The 16,037-nt window shown below is 44.1% G+C and overlaps 1 protein-coding gene across 3 annotated transcripts in view; it reads left to right on the forward strand.

Annotated features, from left to right (window-relative positions):
- The window catches only part of LOC121545394 (FYVE, RhoGEF and PH domain-containing protein 3), a 124,236-nt gene extending 108,536 nt beyond the window's left edge, over positions 1-15,700 (forward strand). For all 3 annotated transcript variants that reach the window (XM_041855886.2, XM_041855888.2, XM_041855887.2), the window contains exons 11-19: positions 1,829-1,933; positions 2,067-2,146; positions 2,320-2,350; positions 3,302-3,406; positions 11,098-11,151; positions 11,923-12,024; positions 12,208-12,342; positions 13,060-13,206; positions 14,099-15,700. In XM_041855886.2, coding sequence (XP_041711820.2) covers positions 1,829-1,933; positions 2,067-2,146; positions 2,320-2,350; positions 3,302-3,406; positions 11,098-11,151; positions 11,923-12,024; positions 12,208-12,342; positions 13,060-13,206; positions 14,099-14,344 — 1,005 coding nt within the window. In that variant the 3' untranslated portion in view covers positions 14,345-15,700. The remainder of the gene's footprint in view (positions 1-1,828; positions 1,934-2,066; positions 2,147-2,319; positions 2,351-3,301; positions 3,407-11,097; positions 11,152-11,922; positions 12,025-12,207; positions 12,343-13,059; positions 13,207-14,098) is intronic.
- Positions 15,701-16,037: the final 337 nt, after the last annotated feature.

Below are 16,037 nucleotides of genomic sequence, written 5' to 3' on the forward strand. Positions count from 1 at the left end.
GAACCGGGAAGACTAGAAAACAAAACTTGAAACACGCTGGAACGACCTGACAAGACGAACTGGCACAGACAAACAGCAAACGCAGGTATAAATACACAGGAGATAATGGGGACAAATGGGAGACACCTGGTGGGGGGTGGAGACAAGCACAAGACAGGTGAAACAGATCAGGGTGTGACACTCACGTTATAGACAGAAGCATGCTACATGGCAGACCAATCCAAACCCATCTCCCGGCATGTCCAGCCCATCCATTATCTCAGCCAATCATGGCTAGTGGGAAGGTTCCTGTCTTTTTCCATGGCTAAACCAACTAGGCTCGTAATTTAACAATTGTATTCATATTTGTGGTTGAAATACAAGTTTGTTATTAAGGAACATGAAAATTCACATGTTCCAGAAGACATTTCTGCCAAAAAACGCATTTTGATAAAAAAATAAATGTCGATGTTCAAATGCCACTCCTGTGAAGTAGTGACGTGCGACATACAGCGAATTCGGAAAGTATTCAGACCCCTTCACTTTTTCCATATTTTGTTATGTTACAGCCTTATTGTCAAATGGTTTAAATTGTTTGTTTCCCTCATCAATCTACACACAATACCCCACAATGACAAAGCAAAAACAGGTTTTTAGAAAATGTTGCAAATGTATATAAAATTGAAAACTGAAATATCACATTTACATAAGTATTCAGAACCTTTACTCAGTACTTTGTTGAAGCACCTTTGGCAGCGATTACAGCCGCAAGTCTTCTTGGGTATGACGCTACAAGCTCAGCACACCTGTATTTGGGGAGTTTTTCCCCATTCTTCTCTGCAGATCCTCTCAAGCTCTGTCAGGTTGGATGGGGAGCGTCACTGCTCAGCTATTTTCAGGTCTCTCCACTGTAGGGATGGTGCCAGGTTTCCTCCAGACGTGACGCTTGGTATTCAGGCCATAGAGTTCAATCTTGGTTTTATCAGACCAGAGAATCTTGTTTCTCATGGTCTGAGAGTCTTATAGGAGTCTTGGAGTCTTATAACTCCAAGCGGGCTGTCATGTGCCTTTTACTGAGGAGTGGCTTCCGTCTGGCCACTCTACCATAAAGGCCTGATTGGTGGAGTGCTGCAGAGATAGTTGACCTTCTGGAAGTTTCTCCCATCTCCACAGAGGAACTCTGGAGCTCTGTCAGAGTGACCATCGGGTTCTTGATCACCTCCCTGACCAAGGCCCTTCTCCCTGGATTGCTCAGTTTGGCCGTGCGGCCAGCTCTAGGAAGAGTCTTGGTGGTTCCATACTTCTTCCATTTAAGAAGGATGGAGGCCACTGTGTTCTTGGGGACCTTCAATGCTGCAGAAATGTTTTGGTACCCATCCCCAGATCTGTGCCTCGACACAATCCTGTCTTGGAGCTCTACGGACAATTCCTTCGACCTCATGGCTTGGTTTTTGCTCTGACATGCACTGTCAACTGTGGAACCTTATATAGACAGGCGTGTACCTTTCCAAATCATGTCCAATCAATTGAATTTACCACAGGTGGACTCCAATCAAGTTGTAGAAACATCTCAAGGATGATCAATGGAAACAGGATGCACCTGAGCTCAATTTCGAGTCTCATAGCAAAGGGTCTGAATACTTATGTAAATAAGGTAATTTAATTTCTAAAAAAAAAAATATTTAATCCATGTTAGAATAAGGCTGTAACGTAACAAAATGTGGAAAAAGTGAAGCACTGTACGCCTAGTTTCCTGAAACGAGTCACATATCAAAGTGTGTGTGTGTATCCATGTGTTTATTATACTTCTCCATTTCTCCCTCTCTCTCTGTGTGTCTCTGTGCTGCAGTTTAATAACATGGTGCTGTACTGCGTTCCCAAGCTGAGGCTGATGGGGCAGAAGTTCAGTGTGAGAGAGAGGATAAACATCGCTGGGATGGAGGTCAGGAAGGAGGTAATGGAAGCCACTCATCTTTTCTTCTCTTGCTACTTTCTTGCTATGGGATGGGAACTCCGCTCATGCGTCTTTTTACGCCTGCTACGTTAAGTTAGAGGTAAACTGACACTGTTCTCCTCTGTGGCTTCAGGTTCAGGAGAATGTGAAGCAGAACCTCCCTCTCACGTTCGCCATCATCGGCAAGCAGCGCTCACTAGAACTGCAGGCCAGGTAAGAACTATGGAGCAGTTACATGGGAGAACTGTAGAACTGTGCCTTTTGTAATGGACCACAACATTTCAGGCACAGCTAGAATACATAGTAGTATTTATAGCTATAGGCTTAATATTGGTGTTAAGTGTTGCAGTTAATACTGTTGTTGAAACCCTCCCTCTGCTTTTCAGCACGGCAGAGGAAAAGGAAGACTGGATACAGGTAAGGAATACCATCTCGACAGAAACACACTAACATGGAATGGGGGGTTTTGCAGAAGGATTAGTGTCCCCACAGTTTCAGTGTATTATGAACAGTATTACTATTAGGGAGGCTTTCCTCCACACTGCCATTCTGTGAGTTGGGGAATTGTTTCCACTCATTATAGCTCATTTAGCCCATTAAAGCTGACTAAAGCTGATTAAAAAGGCTAATAGACTGGAGGGGAGGAGTGTGTGTCAGGCAGGGTGCTGGGAGTGTGTGTCAGGCAGGGTGCTGGGAGTGTGTGTCAGGCAGGGTGCTGGGAGTGTGTGTCAGGCAGGGTGCTGGGAGTGTGTGTCAGGCAGGGTGCTGGGAGTGTGTCAGTCAAGGGGGTTGGGTGTGTGGAAAGGACTGGAAGGGCCATTCAGCAATCTGAAGGACACAGGGAATGTGTGGTGTCACAAGAGACTTTGAAGAGGGGGGAACAAAGATTGCACACACATACACACACTGTCTATTTTATTCGCATATGAATACATAGCTCAGTATTTGCACACATGCACACACACACACACACACATACACTCTCTGTTTTAGTGCAGTAGATAGGCCGGTCTCTGACGCAGACCACTGGGCTGGATCAGAGGTTTGTGATGCATTTGGCCCTCTGATGTCATGGCTGATGTCATCAATGTATAGCAGGGTCAGTCCAGACTACATCAAGGCACAGTCTCTCTCTTTGTTTTCCTCTCTCCTACTCAGACAGGCAGTCTCTCTCTCTGTCTCTCCTTGGGGCCGTAGATTGCCGTAGGAATGTTACTGTTGTAAAATCTGTTGCCTGACTTTCTGTCTCTGTCACTGCCTCTTGACTTTTATTATAAACTGGTTAAGAATATGATGACTGTATGTAACTAAACCATTCTATCACTCTCTGTTCTCCTATTTCCCTCGCCCCATCCATTCCACTCCCAGGTGATCCTGGCCACCATAGAGAGACACAAGCAGAACAGTGAGACCTTTAACAAAGCCTTCAACAGCTCCTTCTCCAGGGAGGAAGATCACCTGCCAGACTCACCGGTCAGTCTGCCTGCCTGTCTGTCTGCCTATCAGTCTGTTTGCCTGTCAGTCTGTCTGTCTAGCCATGAGTCAACCTGCACTATGAGTGTATATATATTAATATGAGAGCACTACAGCTTGTTCAGAGTGTATATATATTAATATGAGAGCACTACAGCTTGGTCAGAGGGTATATATATTAATATGAGAGCACTACAGCTTGGTCAGAGGGTATATATATTAATATGAGAGCACTACAGCTTGGTCAGAGGGTATATATATTAATATGAGAGCACTACAGCTTGGTCAGAGGGTATATATATTAATATGAGAGCACTACAGCTTGGTCAGAGAATGTATATACAGTGCCTTCGGAAAGTATTCAGACCCCTTGACCTTTTCCACATTTTGTTAGGTTACAGCCTTATTCTAAAATTGATTAAATAAATACAACTTATCATCAATCTACACACAATACCCGATAATGATGAAGCAAAAACAGGTTTTTAGAATTGTTTGCTAATTTATAAAAAATAAAAAATAAACGGAAATATCACATTTACATAGTATTCAGACCCTTTAATCAGTACTTTGTTGAAGCATCTTTTGCAGCTATTACAGCCTTGATTCTTCTTGGGTATGACTCTGCAAATCAAATCAAATCAAATGTTATTTGTCACATGCTCCGAATACAGCAGGTGTAGACCTTACCGTGAAATGCTTACTTACAAACCCTTAACCAACAATGAAGTTCAAGAAATAGAGTTATGAAAATATTTACTAAATAAACTAAAGTAAAAAATGTAATAAAAAGTAATACAAAAAAATGACATAACAATAACCAGGCTATATACAGGGGGTACCGGTACCGAGTCAATGTGTGGGTGTAACAGCAGGTATCAGCAGTGTAAAAACAAAAAGGGGTGGTCAATGTAAATATTCTGGGTGGCCATTTGATTAATTGTTCAGCAGTCTTATAGCTTGGGGGTAGAAGCTGTTCAGCAGTCTTATAGCTTGCGGGTAGAAGCTGTTAAGGAGCCTTTTGGACCTAGACTTGGCGCTCCGGTACCGCTTGCCGTGCGGTAGCAGAGAGAGCAGTCTATGACTTGGTTGGCTGGAGTCTTTGACAATTTGTTGGGCCTTCCTCTGACACCGCCTAGTATATAGGTCCTGGATGGCAGGAAGCTTGGCCCCAGTAATGTATTGGGCTGTACGCACTACCCTCTGTAGCACCTTACGGTCGGATGCCGAGCAGTTGCCATACCAGGCGGTGATGCAACCAGTCAGGATGCTCTCAATGGTGCAGCTGTATAACTTTTTGAGGATCTGGGGATCCATGCTAAATCTTTTCAGTCTCCTGAGGGGGAAAAAGTGTTGTCGTGCGCTCTTCACGACTGTCTTGGTGTGTTTGGACCATGATCATTTGTTGGTGATGTGGACACTAAGGAACTTGAAACTCTCGACCCGCTCCACTACAGCCCCGTCGATGTTAATGGGGGCCTGTTCGGCCCTCCTTTTCCTGTAGTCCCCGATCATCTCCTTTGTCTTGCTCACATTGAGGGAGAGGTTGTTGTCCTGGCACCACACTGCCAGGTCTCTGACCTTCTCCCTATAGGCTGTCTCATCGCTGTCTGTGATCAGGCCTACCACTGTTGTGTCGTCAGCAAACTTGGCACACATGTATTTGGGGAGTTTCTCCTATTCTTCTCTGCAGATCCTCTCAAGCTCTGTCAGGTTGGATGGGGCACAGCTATTTTCAGGTCTCTCCAGAGATGGTCGATCGGGTTCAAGTCCGGGCTCTGGCTGGGCCACTAAAGGACATTCAGAGACTTGTCCCGAAGCCACTCCTGCGTTGTCTTGGCTGCGTGCTTAGGGTCGTTGTCCTGTTGGAAGGTGAACTTTCGCCCCCGTCTGAGGTCCTGAGCGCTCTGGAGCAGGTTTTCATCAAGGATCTCTCATCAAGGATTATTATTATTATTTGATCTCTCTGTACTTTGCTCCATTCATCTTTGCCTCGATCCTGACTAGTCTCCCAGTCTCTGCCTCTGAAAAACATCCCCACAGCATGATCCTGCCACCACCATGCTTCACCGTAGGGATGGTGCCAGGTTTCTTCCAGACGTGACGCTTGGAATTCAGGCCAAAGAGTTCAATCTTGGTTTCATCAGACCAAATAATCTTGTTTCTCATGGTCTGAGAGTCTTTAGGTGACTTTTGGCAAACTCCAAGCGGACTGTCATGTGTCTTTTACTGAGGAGTGGCTTCCGTCTGGCCACTCTACCATGAAGGCATGATTGGTGGAGTGCTGCAGAGATGGTTGTCCTTCTGGAAGTTTCTCCCATCTCAACAGAGGAACTCTAGAGCTCTGTCCAAGTGACCATCGGGTTCTTGGTCACCTCCCTGACCAAGGCCCTTCTCCCCCGATTGCTCAATTTGGCCGGGCGGCCAGCTCTAGAAAGAGTCTTGGAGGTTACAAACGTCTTCCATTTAAGAATGATGGAGGCCACTGTGTTCTTGGGGACCTTCAATGCTGCAGAAATGTTTTGATACCCTTTCCCAGATCTGTGCCTTGACACAATCCTGTTTCAGAGCTCTACGGACAATTCCTTCGACCTCATGGCTTGGTTTTGCTCTGACATGCACTGTCAACTGTGGGACCTCATATAGACAGGTGTGTGCCTTTCCAAATCATGTCCAATCATTTGAATTTACCACAGGTGGACTCCAATCAAGTTGTAGAAACATCTCAAGGATGATCAATGGAAACAGGATGCACCTGAGCTCAATTTCGAGTCTCATCGCAAAGGGTCTGAATACTTATGTAAATAAGGTATTTCAGTTTTTTATTTGTAATACATTTGCTAAAATGTAAAAAAAAAAAAACGGTTTTCACTTAGTCATTATTGGGTATTGTGTGTAGATTGATGAGGATTTAATTTTATTTAATCAATTTTAGAATAAGGCTGTAACGTAACAAAATGTGGAAAAAGTCAAGGGGAATGAATAATTTCTGATTCCACTGTATATTAATATGAGAACAATACAGCGTCAATTTTTTTGAGTTGGCAAACAAACTTAAAGGGTGCACACTGCCAGTGTGTTGTTTGAACAGATATAAGGCTAAGGTAGGCGATTTACTGGCACCTGCAGTTGTAGAATATTTCCTTGTGAGTATAATCAATTGGCTGATCCCTCCTGGTGACGTTGATGGAATGATGTGATCCTTAACCTATAGGAAGTTCCACCAGTTTACTATTTCAAAATGGTGAAAGTCCCCAATGGCACTGCCCATACTAAAGATGGGAGAGTCCTCTATCTATCTCTATGACTGACCCACTATGGGCTGGCTGGACCTGGACACAGGCCAAACTTGCTCTTCAACCGAACGCTGCTTTCACCCGCCCACCCGACTAGAATCACTACTCTCGGCGGGTCTGACCTAGAGTATGTGGACAACTACAAATACCAATTTCAATTTCAATTTAATCCTCCAGAAACGACAGAACAAATAATGCAACAAATATTGTGGTTAAATTCAAATATACTAATTGACAAAAAAACTTTATTATTTGACAGAATGTTTAAAAAAGGTATAATCTTCGTAAATGATATCATCGGTAGGACTGGTGGAGTCGCACATGCAGCTAACAAAAACATATGGAAATGTCTGCTCTAAACCAAAATTACAACCAAATAATTGCAGCCTTACCGCTAAAGTGGAAGGGGGAGAAAGTAAGGAACTTGTCTGTCGGCCTTGCATTAAAGAACATAATTGGTTAAGGAAAACTGTGATAAATAAAAAACTATATCAGTTTCACTTAAGGACCAAAGGATTGACAGCCGTCCCATATAGATTGCAAAATAGTTGGGAAAAGATTTTTGACATACCGATCCCATGGCATAGTGTTTATGAACTGACACGCAAAACGACACCGGATTCAAAAATTTGAATCTTTAAATTTAAATTATTTTACATTTAAGTCATTTAGCAGACGCTCTTATCCAGAGCGACTTACAGTTAGTGAATAATTTATTTTTTTTTATTTTTTTTAATTATTTTTTTTATACTGGCCCCCCGTGGGAATCGAACCCACAACCCTGGCGTTGCAAACGCCATGCTCTATCAACTGAGCTACATCCCTGCCGGCCATTCCCTCCCCTACCCTGGACGACGCTGGGCCAATTGTGCGCCGCCCATGAGTCTCCCGGTCGCGGCCGGCTGCGACAGAGCCTGGATTCGAACCAGGATCTCTAGTGGCACAGTTAGCACTGCAAAGCAGTGCCTTAGACCACTGCGCCACTCAGGAGACTGATTATATACAATTCTTGCTACCAATAGAATGTTATATATATGGGGGATACAATCTTCCCAGCTCTGCAGATTTTGCTGCGAAGAGACAGAATCATTAGATCATTTGTTTTGGTTCTGTCCATTTGTAGCTTGTTTTTGGACACAGGTCCAGGAATGGCTAAAGGATTGCAATATTTACCTGGAGCTAACCTTGCAGATAGCATTACTGGGTGATCTGAAAAGTCATAGTCAATCGATCAATAATATAATAATACTTTTAGCAAAAATGTTTATTTTTAATTCACAATCTGTAGAAGCAATGAGAATAGAAAGGTTCAGAACTTTTGTAAAACATCACAGTACGGTTGAAATATATACAGTGGGGAAAAAAGTATTTAGTCAGCCACCAATTGTGCAAGTTCTCCCACTTAAAAAGATGAGAGAGGCCTGTAATTTTCATCATAGGTACACGTCAACTATGACAGACAAAATGAGAAAAAAATAACAGAAAATCACATTGTAGGATTTTTTATGAATTTATTTGCAAATTATGGTGGAAAATAAGTATTTGGTCAATAAGAAAAGTTTCTCAATACTTTGTTATATACCCTTTGTTGGCAATGACACAGGTCAAATGTTTTCTGTAAGTCTTCACAAGGTTTTCACACACTGTTGCTGGTATTTTGGCCCATTCCTCCATGCAGATCTCCTCTAGGGCTGTCGCTGGGCAACACGGACTTTCAACTCCCTCCAAAGATTTTCTATGGGGTTGAGATCTGGAGACTGGCTAGGCCACTCCAGGACCTTGAAATGCTTCTTACGAAGCCACTCCTTCGTTGCCCGGGCGGTGTGTTTGGGATCATTGTCATGCTGAAAGACCCAGCCACGTTTCATCTTCAATGCCCTTGCTGATGGAAGGAGGTTTTCACTCAAAATCTCACGATACATGGCCCCATTCATTCTTTCCTTTACACGGATCAGTCGTCCTGGTCCCTTTGCAGAAATACAGCCCCAAAGCATGATGTTTCCACCCCCATGCTTCACAGTAGGTATGGTGTTCTTTGGATGCAACTCAGCATTCTTTGTCCTCCAAACACGACGAGTTGAGTTTTTACCAAAAAGTTATATTTTGGTTTCATCTGACCAATTTGACATTCTCCCAATCCTCTTCTGGATCATCCAAATGCACTCTAGCAAACTTCAGACGGGCCTGGACATGTACTGGCTTAAGCAGGGGGACACGTCTGGCACTGCAGGATTTGAGTCCCTGGAGGCGTAGTGTTTTACTGATGGTAGGCTTTGTTACTTTGGTCCCAGCTCTCTGCAGGTCATTCACTAGGTCCCCCCGTGTGGTTCTGGGATTTTTGCTCACCGTTCTTGTGATCATTTTGACCCCACAGGGTGAGATCTTGCATGGAGCCCCAGATCGAGGGAGATTATCAGTGGTCTTGTATGTCTTCCATTTCCTAATAATTGCTCCCACAGTTGATTTCTTCAAACCAAGCTGCTTACCTATTGCAGATTCAGTCTTCCCAGCCTGGTGCAGGTCTACAATTTTGTTTCTGGTGTCCTTTGACAGCTCTTTGGTGTTGGCCATAGTGGAGTTTAGAGTGTGACTGTTTGAGGTTGTGGACAGGTGTCTTTTATACTGATAACAAGTTCAAACAGGTGCCATTAATACAGGTAACGAGTGGAGGACAGAGGAGCCTCTTAAAGAAGAAGTTACAGGTCTGTGAGAGCCAGAAATCTTGCTTGTTTGTAGGTGACCAAATACTTATTTTCCACCATAATTTGCAAATAAATTCATAAAAAATCCTACAATGTGATTTTCTGGACTTTTTTTTCTCAATTTGTCTGTCATAGTTGACGTGTACCTATGATGAAAATTACAGGCCTCTCTCATCTTTTTAAGTGGGAGAACTTGCACAATTGGTGGCTGACTAAATACTTTTTTCCCCCACTGTAAGTATAGGCTGGAAGTAGAGGCCTGGGCATTGTTGTTCACTAATTTACCCCAAGTAGGGAAAGGATGACGGGGTTGAAAAGTAATAAAGGGGAGTATATATATAAAAAACATGGGGGATTGGAAGTGATGCAGACAATTACATTGATAGAAGTTACAATCTATCTGCAATATTAAGGTGATCTACCCCCCAAAAAATAAAATAAAAATACCTAGGTGTCTGGTTAGACTGTAAACTCTCCTTCCAGACTCACATTAAGCATCTCCAATCAAAAGTTACATCTAGAATCGGCTTCCTATTTCGCAACAAAGCCTCCTTCACTCATGCTGCCAAACATGCCCTCGTAAAACTGACTATCCTACCGATCCTTGACTTTGGCGATGTCATTTACAAAATAGCCAACACTCTACTCAGCAAATTGGATGTAGTCTATTACAGTGCCATCCGTTTTGTCACCAAAGCCCCATATATTACCCACCATTGTGACCTGTATGCTCTTGTTGGCTGGCCCTCACTACATATTCGTCGCCAAACCCACTGGCTCCAGGTCATCTATAAATCACTGCTAGGCAAATCCCGGTCTTATCTTAGCTCACTGGTCACCATAGCAACACCCACCCGTAGTCTGCGCTCCAGCAGGTATATCTCACTGGTCATCCCCAAAGCCAACACCTCCTTTGGCCGCCATTCCTTCCAGTTCTATGCTGCCAATGACTGGAACGAACTGCAAAAATCTCTGAAGCTGGAGACTCTTATCTCCCTCACTAACTTTAAGCATCAGTTGTCAGAGCAGCTTACCGATCACTGCACCTGTACACAGCCATTCTGAAATTAGCCCACCCAACTACCTCATCCCCATATTGTTATTTATTTTGCTAATTTGCACCCCAGTATCTCTATTTGCACATAATCTTTTGCACATCTATCATTCCAGTGTTAATATAACATTTTAACTATTTTGCACTATGGCCTATTTATTGCCTTACCTCCATAACTTACTACATTCGCACACACTGTATATAGATTTTCTGTTGTATTTTTGACTTTATGTTTTGTTTACCCCATATGTAACTCTGTGTTGTTGTTTTTATCGCACTGCTTTGCTTTATCTTGGCCAGGTCGCAGTTGTAAATGAGAACTTGTTCTCAACTGGCTTACCTGGTTAAATAAAGTTGAAATTAAAATAAACTAGAAACACATAACAGGTTACTGTCTGTCTCTGAGGTGTGGCTGCCATCTAGTGGGAGTAAACACACACTGCAGCTTTAGGGGCTATTCAGAGGCATTGTTCCCATTCTCTGGCAATGTGGGAGAATGCTTTGTTAGTGATATGTTGTCACCTGACATGAAGTGCTATCCGTGTGATAACAATGGGTGTACTTTCAATGTAACTCATACATCTCTCCCAGGTTTAAATATGTCACTCTGATCCTGTATTCATGTTCTTCTCTCCTCAGGGTCCCTGGAGTACCACATCCATAGACTCAGACAGTGAAAGACTGCATGAAAGGGTAGGTGTCAAAAGTCATATTACAATACATTTCCTCAGGCTCTATTACCTTTTGTGTGGTGTTATTGACTCAGCTTTGGATTTCAAGACCATTGATCTCTCTTTGCTACAGCGTCAATGACATCGCCCAACATAATAGTAGAAACCATACAATGGGCAATAGAATGTGAATACATTGTACCCTGAATGACTGTCTGAGTTCATAACAAGAAGTACATTTATGTCTCCTATTCTAAAGCCTGGATGTCTGTCAGTCTGGTATTACAATGGTAGTGGATCTATAATCCACACATTAGTCTGCAGAGAGGTATAATGGTAGATATTCTTCTCAATAGCATCACTATCGCACTCTCTAGTAGCAGTGAGAGGTGTCTGTGGAGAGATGAGACACGATCAGGGGGTGAATTTAGCACTCCCTCCCACAACGCATCTGTGCTAAAGGGCTGGCGGCTGAAAGAGAAACGGGAGCGGCTTCGATTTCCTTTTTTCTGTTGTAGAGGACAGAGTGAATAGGGGAGATAACAGAGCTAGAAAATGGAGTGAGGAAATGGCAAGATAGAAAGGAAATAATATAATATCTAATATACCATTTAGCAGACGCTTTTATCCAAAGCGACTTACAGTCTTGCGTGCATACATTTTTTTTTTTTTTTAAATAGTCCCCTTCACCCAACTATTTCAGGATTACTTAGGCAATACAAAGATGCATTGAGATAAGATGACCTTGTGATTGGACAGATCTTGATACATTGTTTGTTTCTCTGTTTTCCAGAAAAGTTCCAAGAAGAAGGAGAAGGAGAAGCAGACATGTAAAGGATGCAACGAGAGCTTCAACTTCACCAAGCGCAAACACCACTGCAAAGCTTGTGGAGCGGTGAGCACAGAGAGAAAGAGGAGGGAGGGAGGAGGGTGGGGGTGGGGGTGGGGGTGGGGGCGGAGGCAGTCAGTGCCAGTATGCTGCATTTTCACCAGTGGATGTCTTGTATGATTGATTTTCAGTTGTCTAAATATCTTTCTCTCCCTCCATTCCTCATTATCTCGTTCCCTCCCTCTGCAGGCCATCTGTGGTAAATGCTCTAAGATGTTGGAGAACAAGACGTGTCGAGTGTGTCCTGAATGCTATGAGACGAGCCAAGTCCCTGAAGGGCCTGCAGGGGCCCCAGGAGAGCTGAAGAAGAAAGCTACAGCCGAGGTGAGGACCGACTGACTCTGAGCTTATAGAATACAATAGAAAAAAAGTAGAACATAACTTCATTTAAATGAAGCTTCCCCACAAGTATCATAAGACAATCACACATCATACTTATTGTATATGGCACAGTGTTGCTGAGAAGCTAACATGGACTGGAGGGAGATGTTGTGGTGTGTAGTACTCTCACCAGAGCAGGTCTGAGAAGGGGGGTTGGAGTATAGAGGTTGGCAGCAGGCACATTGTCTCAGTGCCAGCCTCTGGAGAGAGCGGAACAATCCCATTAGTCACCCGAGGATGACAGAGAAGACAGAGCCCAGCCCAGACAGCCCCACAGAGCATGGTTCACTACTTTCAATCTCACACACACACACACACACACACACTATAGAGACAAAAAGTGGTACACACAGTCCATAGTCTGCAGGGCTCAATAGGATTAATCTCTGTGTTTACCAGGAGTCAATATGAATTAGTGTTCAATAGACTGCCTGTGCAGAGCACATCATACAATATATGGTATTATATTATTGAATTAAAAGTAGAGCAAATAGTGAAAGTGAACTCCCATTCCAAACATTGGTTTGTTCATGGGTTAAACATATACTGTATTTCTCTTAAACTATAGAATATTATGTGAGTATTGACTCCCACTGCAGTGGATCGAATTTGGGATTGTGCCTTTAACTCTGCTTCCTGTGTGTGTTTCTGTCCCTCCAGAAGCAGGTGTCTCTGTCTCTATTGGGGGACAACTGTCTGCTGTGTGGCCAGCTGCAGGTGCAGGAGAAGGGCAAGAGCTGGACCAAGACCTGGGTGGCTGTCACCAAGACTGATCCTCTAGTGCTCTACCTGCAGACCAGCGGACAGGTAAGGGTTAACCTCACACACACCTGAGGGTCTCTCTCAGACACCTGTGTCTGTTTTTTTTTTCACGTGTCTGTCTATATCAGTGTCTTTGTGTACCTGTCTGTCTGTCTCTGTCTGTCTGTCTCTGTCTGTCTCTGTCTGTCTGTCTGTCTCTGTCTGTCTGTCTGTCTCTGTCTGTCTGTGTATTTGTGTCTTTGTACCGCTGTCTTGTCTACATCCTGTCTCCATGCCCAGGTCACCTGTATAGACCTGTGTGTATGTGTGCTTTACATTACATTTACATTTGAGTCATTTACTTTACGCTTATCCAGAGCGACTTAGATAGCTAGGTGGGACAACCACATGTCTCAGTCATAGTAAGTATATTTTTCCTCAGTAAAGTAGCTATCAGCAATCTTTACACCGCCTGTAATGTACAGTGTCCTGACATGCATGTTCCTATTGTCTGTACGCCAGGTGGAATTTGAACCAATAAAGGGATGAAAAATAACTGACCATGTCTGTTGTTAGGGGAAACCTCTACCTACTTCTCCCCTCTCCTGAAGGTGCTTCACCAGTGTCCTTTATAGGATAGGTGCAGTATGCAGACATCTCCAGGGCTGAAAACCAGTCACTGTAGCCAGCTCTGCCCATTCCATGTTAGAGACCAAAATCCCATCTCTGCAACAATCCCAGGCAGGCAGAAAGCTGACATCCCCTGGCAGAAGATTAGAATTAATGATTGTTAGCATTTAATGATTAGATAGAAACTGGGGAACGAGGAGGGGGAGGGGAGAGAGATTATGCACGTGCCTTATGAAACACAATCTAGCCCCCTGAATTAAATTAGAGAAAAACTGGACTGTTATGCTTCCTCTTGATTCTGATTGGCCTGTTTGTTGTGTCTCTTTAGGACTCCCGCGGGGCACGGGCCATACCCCTCCCGGGGTTTGAGGTGAACATGTCAGCGCCATCGGCAACAGAGAAGTCAGAGCTCAAACACGCGTTCCGGCTGAGTAACTCCCAGCAGGCTTTGCTGTTCAGCGCCCAGGACGCAGAGGTCCAGGACAAGTGGGTGGAGCTTCTCTCTAGAGCCGCCCGTGGGGAAACGCCCACAGACACGCCCGTCAGCCTGACGGAGCACAGGAAGAGCCAATAGGGAGGCTCCGCTGAGGCCACAGGACCCTCCCCCTCCTTCCCACCTCTCGCCCCCTCTCCTGTGGACAGAGCACACATTACTTGAATTCACTTTACCTTGGCACTTTTTATTTTGTTTTGTTTTCTTTGAAGGGAGGGAGGGAAGATTCATACATGCACACACACACATTCACACACAGACTTGCTCTTTCCCTGGCTGTCTCTATCGCTCTCGCTTACACACACACACACACACACACACACACACACACACACACACACACACACACACACACAACACATACACGCTTGTGCCACCAGTCCGCCACCATTGTATGCGTGGTTACGTTTTATTTCTCTCAGTGTTCTCTGCAGTTCAAGAAGAACAGAATACTTTGATTTAACATGTTTTGTATTATAGCCGAAGGCATTTATAAGATGAATCCTGTATGATATTATATAAAGATGAAGATCGTTGTACATTGTGTGACTGTGTTGTGAAGCATTAACCCCTGTTGGTCTGTCTGTCTGTCTATCTGTCTGTGTGTTGCTCCTGTGTTTTATTTCATTATTGAATGTTAGCGTATTGAACCCCAGACACAGATGCCACCTCTCCCTACCCCTGTGGTCCCAGTGCCAGCTCAGTGGTGGTTGTACAGTATGTATACTATATTGTGTCATTAGTTTAAAGAGCTCCATTTTAACTTAAGAGACGTGAACGAACGCTTGTGGCTGGCCACCTTATGCTCCCACTATCAGCCCCCCAACTCCTCACAGCCCTCCCCCCAAACACTCCCACCCTCACCCTATTATCAGCCCCCCAACTCCTCACACCCCTCCTCCCAAACACTCCAACCCTCAATTTACTATCATCCCCCCCTCCCCCCAAACACTCCCACCCTCAACGTACTATTATCCCTCCAACTCCTCCCCCCGTCTCCTGAATGGCCTTGCTCCCTCCCTCCCCTCTCTATAAACTCTACCCCCATGGCCAGGAAAATATACTACCACTTCCTGTTACTACCGCTTACCTGCTTTGCCCCTTCTGGTCATGTGATAGAAACCTTAGCAACGATACAAGTACTGGACGACTGTGCGTTCTGCCTTGCCCCCCTCTACCCCCCAACCCCCCGGCACCAGCTTGTAAAGAACCAGAAGACTGTTTAGTCATCTCTGTGTGCATGTATAAACATACTCATATTTATATAGCGTGCTCTGAAAACCCCAGCCCCTCTCTCCTCTCCTCTTTGTCAAACTGTAAAGTGAGCAGACTCAGTATTGCGTGTTTTAACCCCAGGTTGTGCACAGTGGATAAGTAGTCAACACATCATCAATAAAGAAACATATGGCTCACTCAGTGTCATACTGTCCAACATGATCCTTCGAGTGTCCTGTCAGTTTGTGTTCACAATTCTCTCTCAATTCTCCCTAAATTATTTCTCAATTATCTCTCTCATCTCTCTTTCTCTCTCTAGCTCTCTTTCTTTTTTAATTTCACTCTCCTCTCTCCCACACAGACATACTTTGAGTGGTTGAAGACCCTGGCTCTGTAAATGGGTTCCTTCTTCTGCTATTTCTATTCCCCAACTTAATGGCAGTGTTTAATCCGGTATGAATATTGGATCTCATGCAATGTTTACCAAGTAGGTATACGCTAATAGGTGAAGAGAAGTACTGAATGTTTACAAGCAAACAATGCATACTTGATGTAAGTG

The sequence above is a fragment of the Coregonus clupeaformis genome, chromosome 30 (genome assembly GCF_020615455.1).
Source record: "Coregonus clupeaformis isolate EN_2021a chromosome 30, ASM2061545v1, whole genome shotgun sequence".
Classification (NCBI taxonomy): domain Eukaryota; kingdom Metazoa; phylum Chordata; class Actinopteri; order Salmoniformes; family Salmonidae; genus Coregonus; species Coregonus clupeaformis.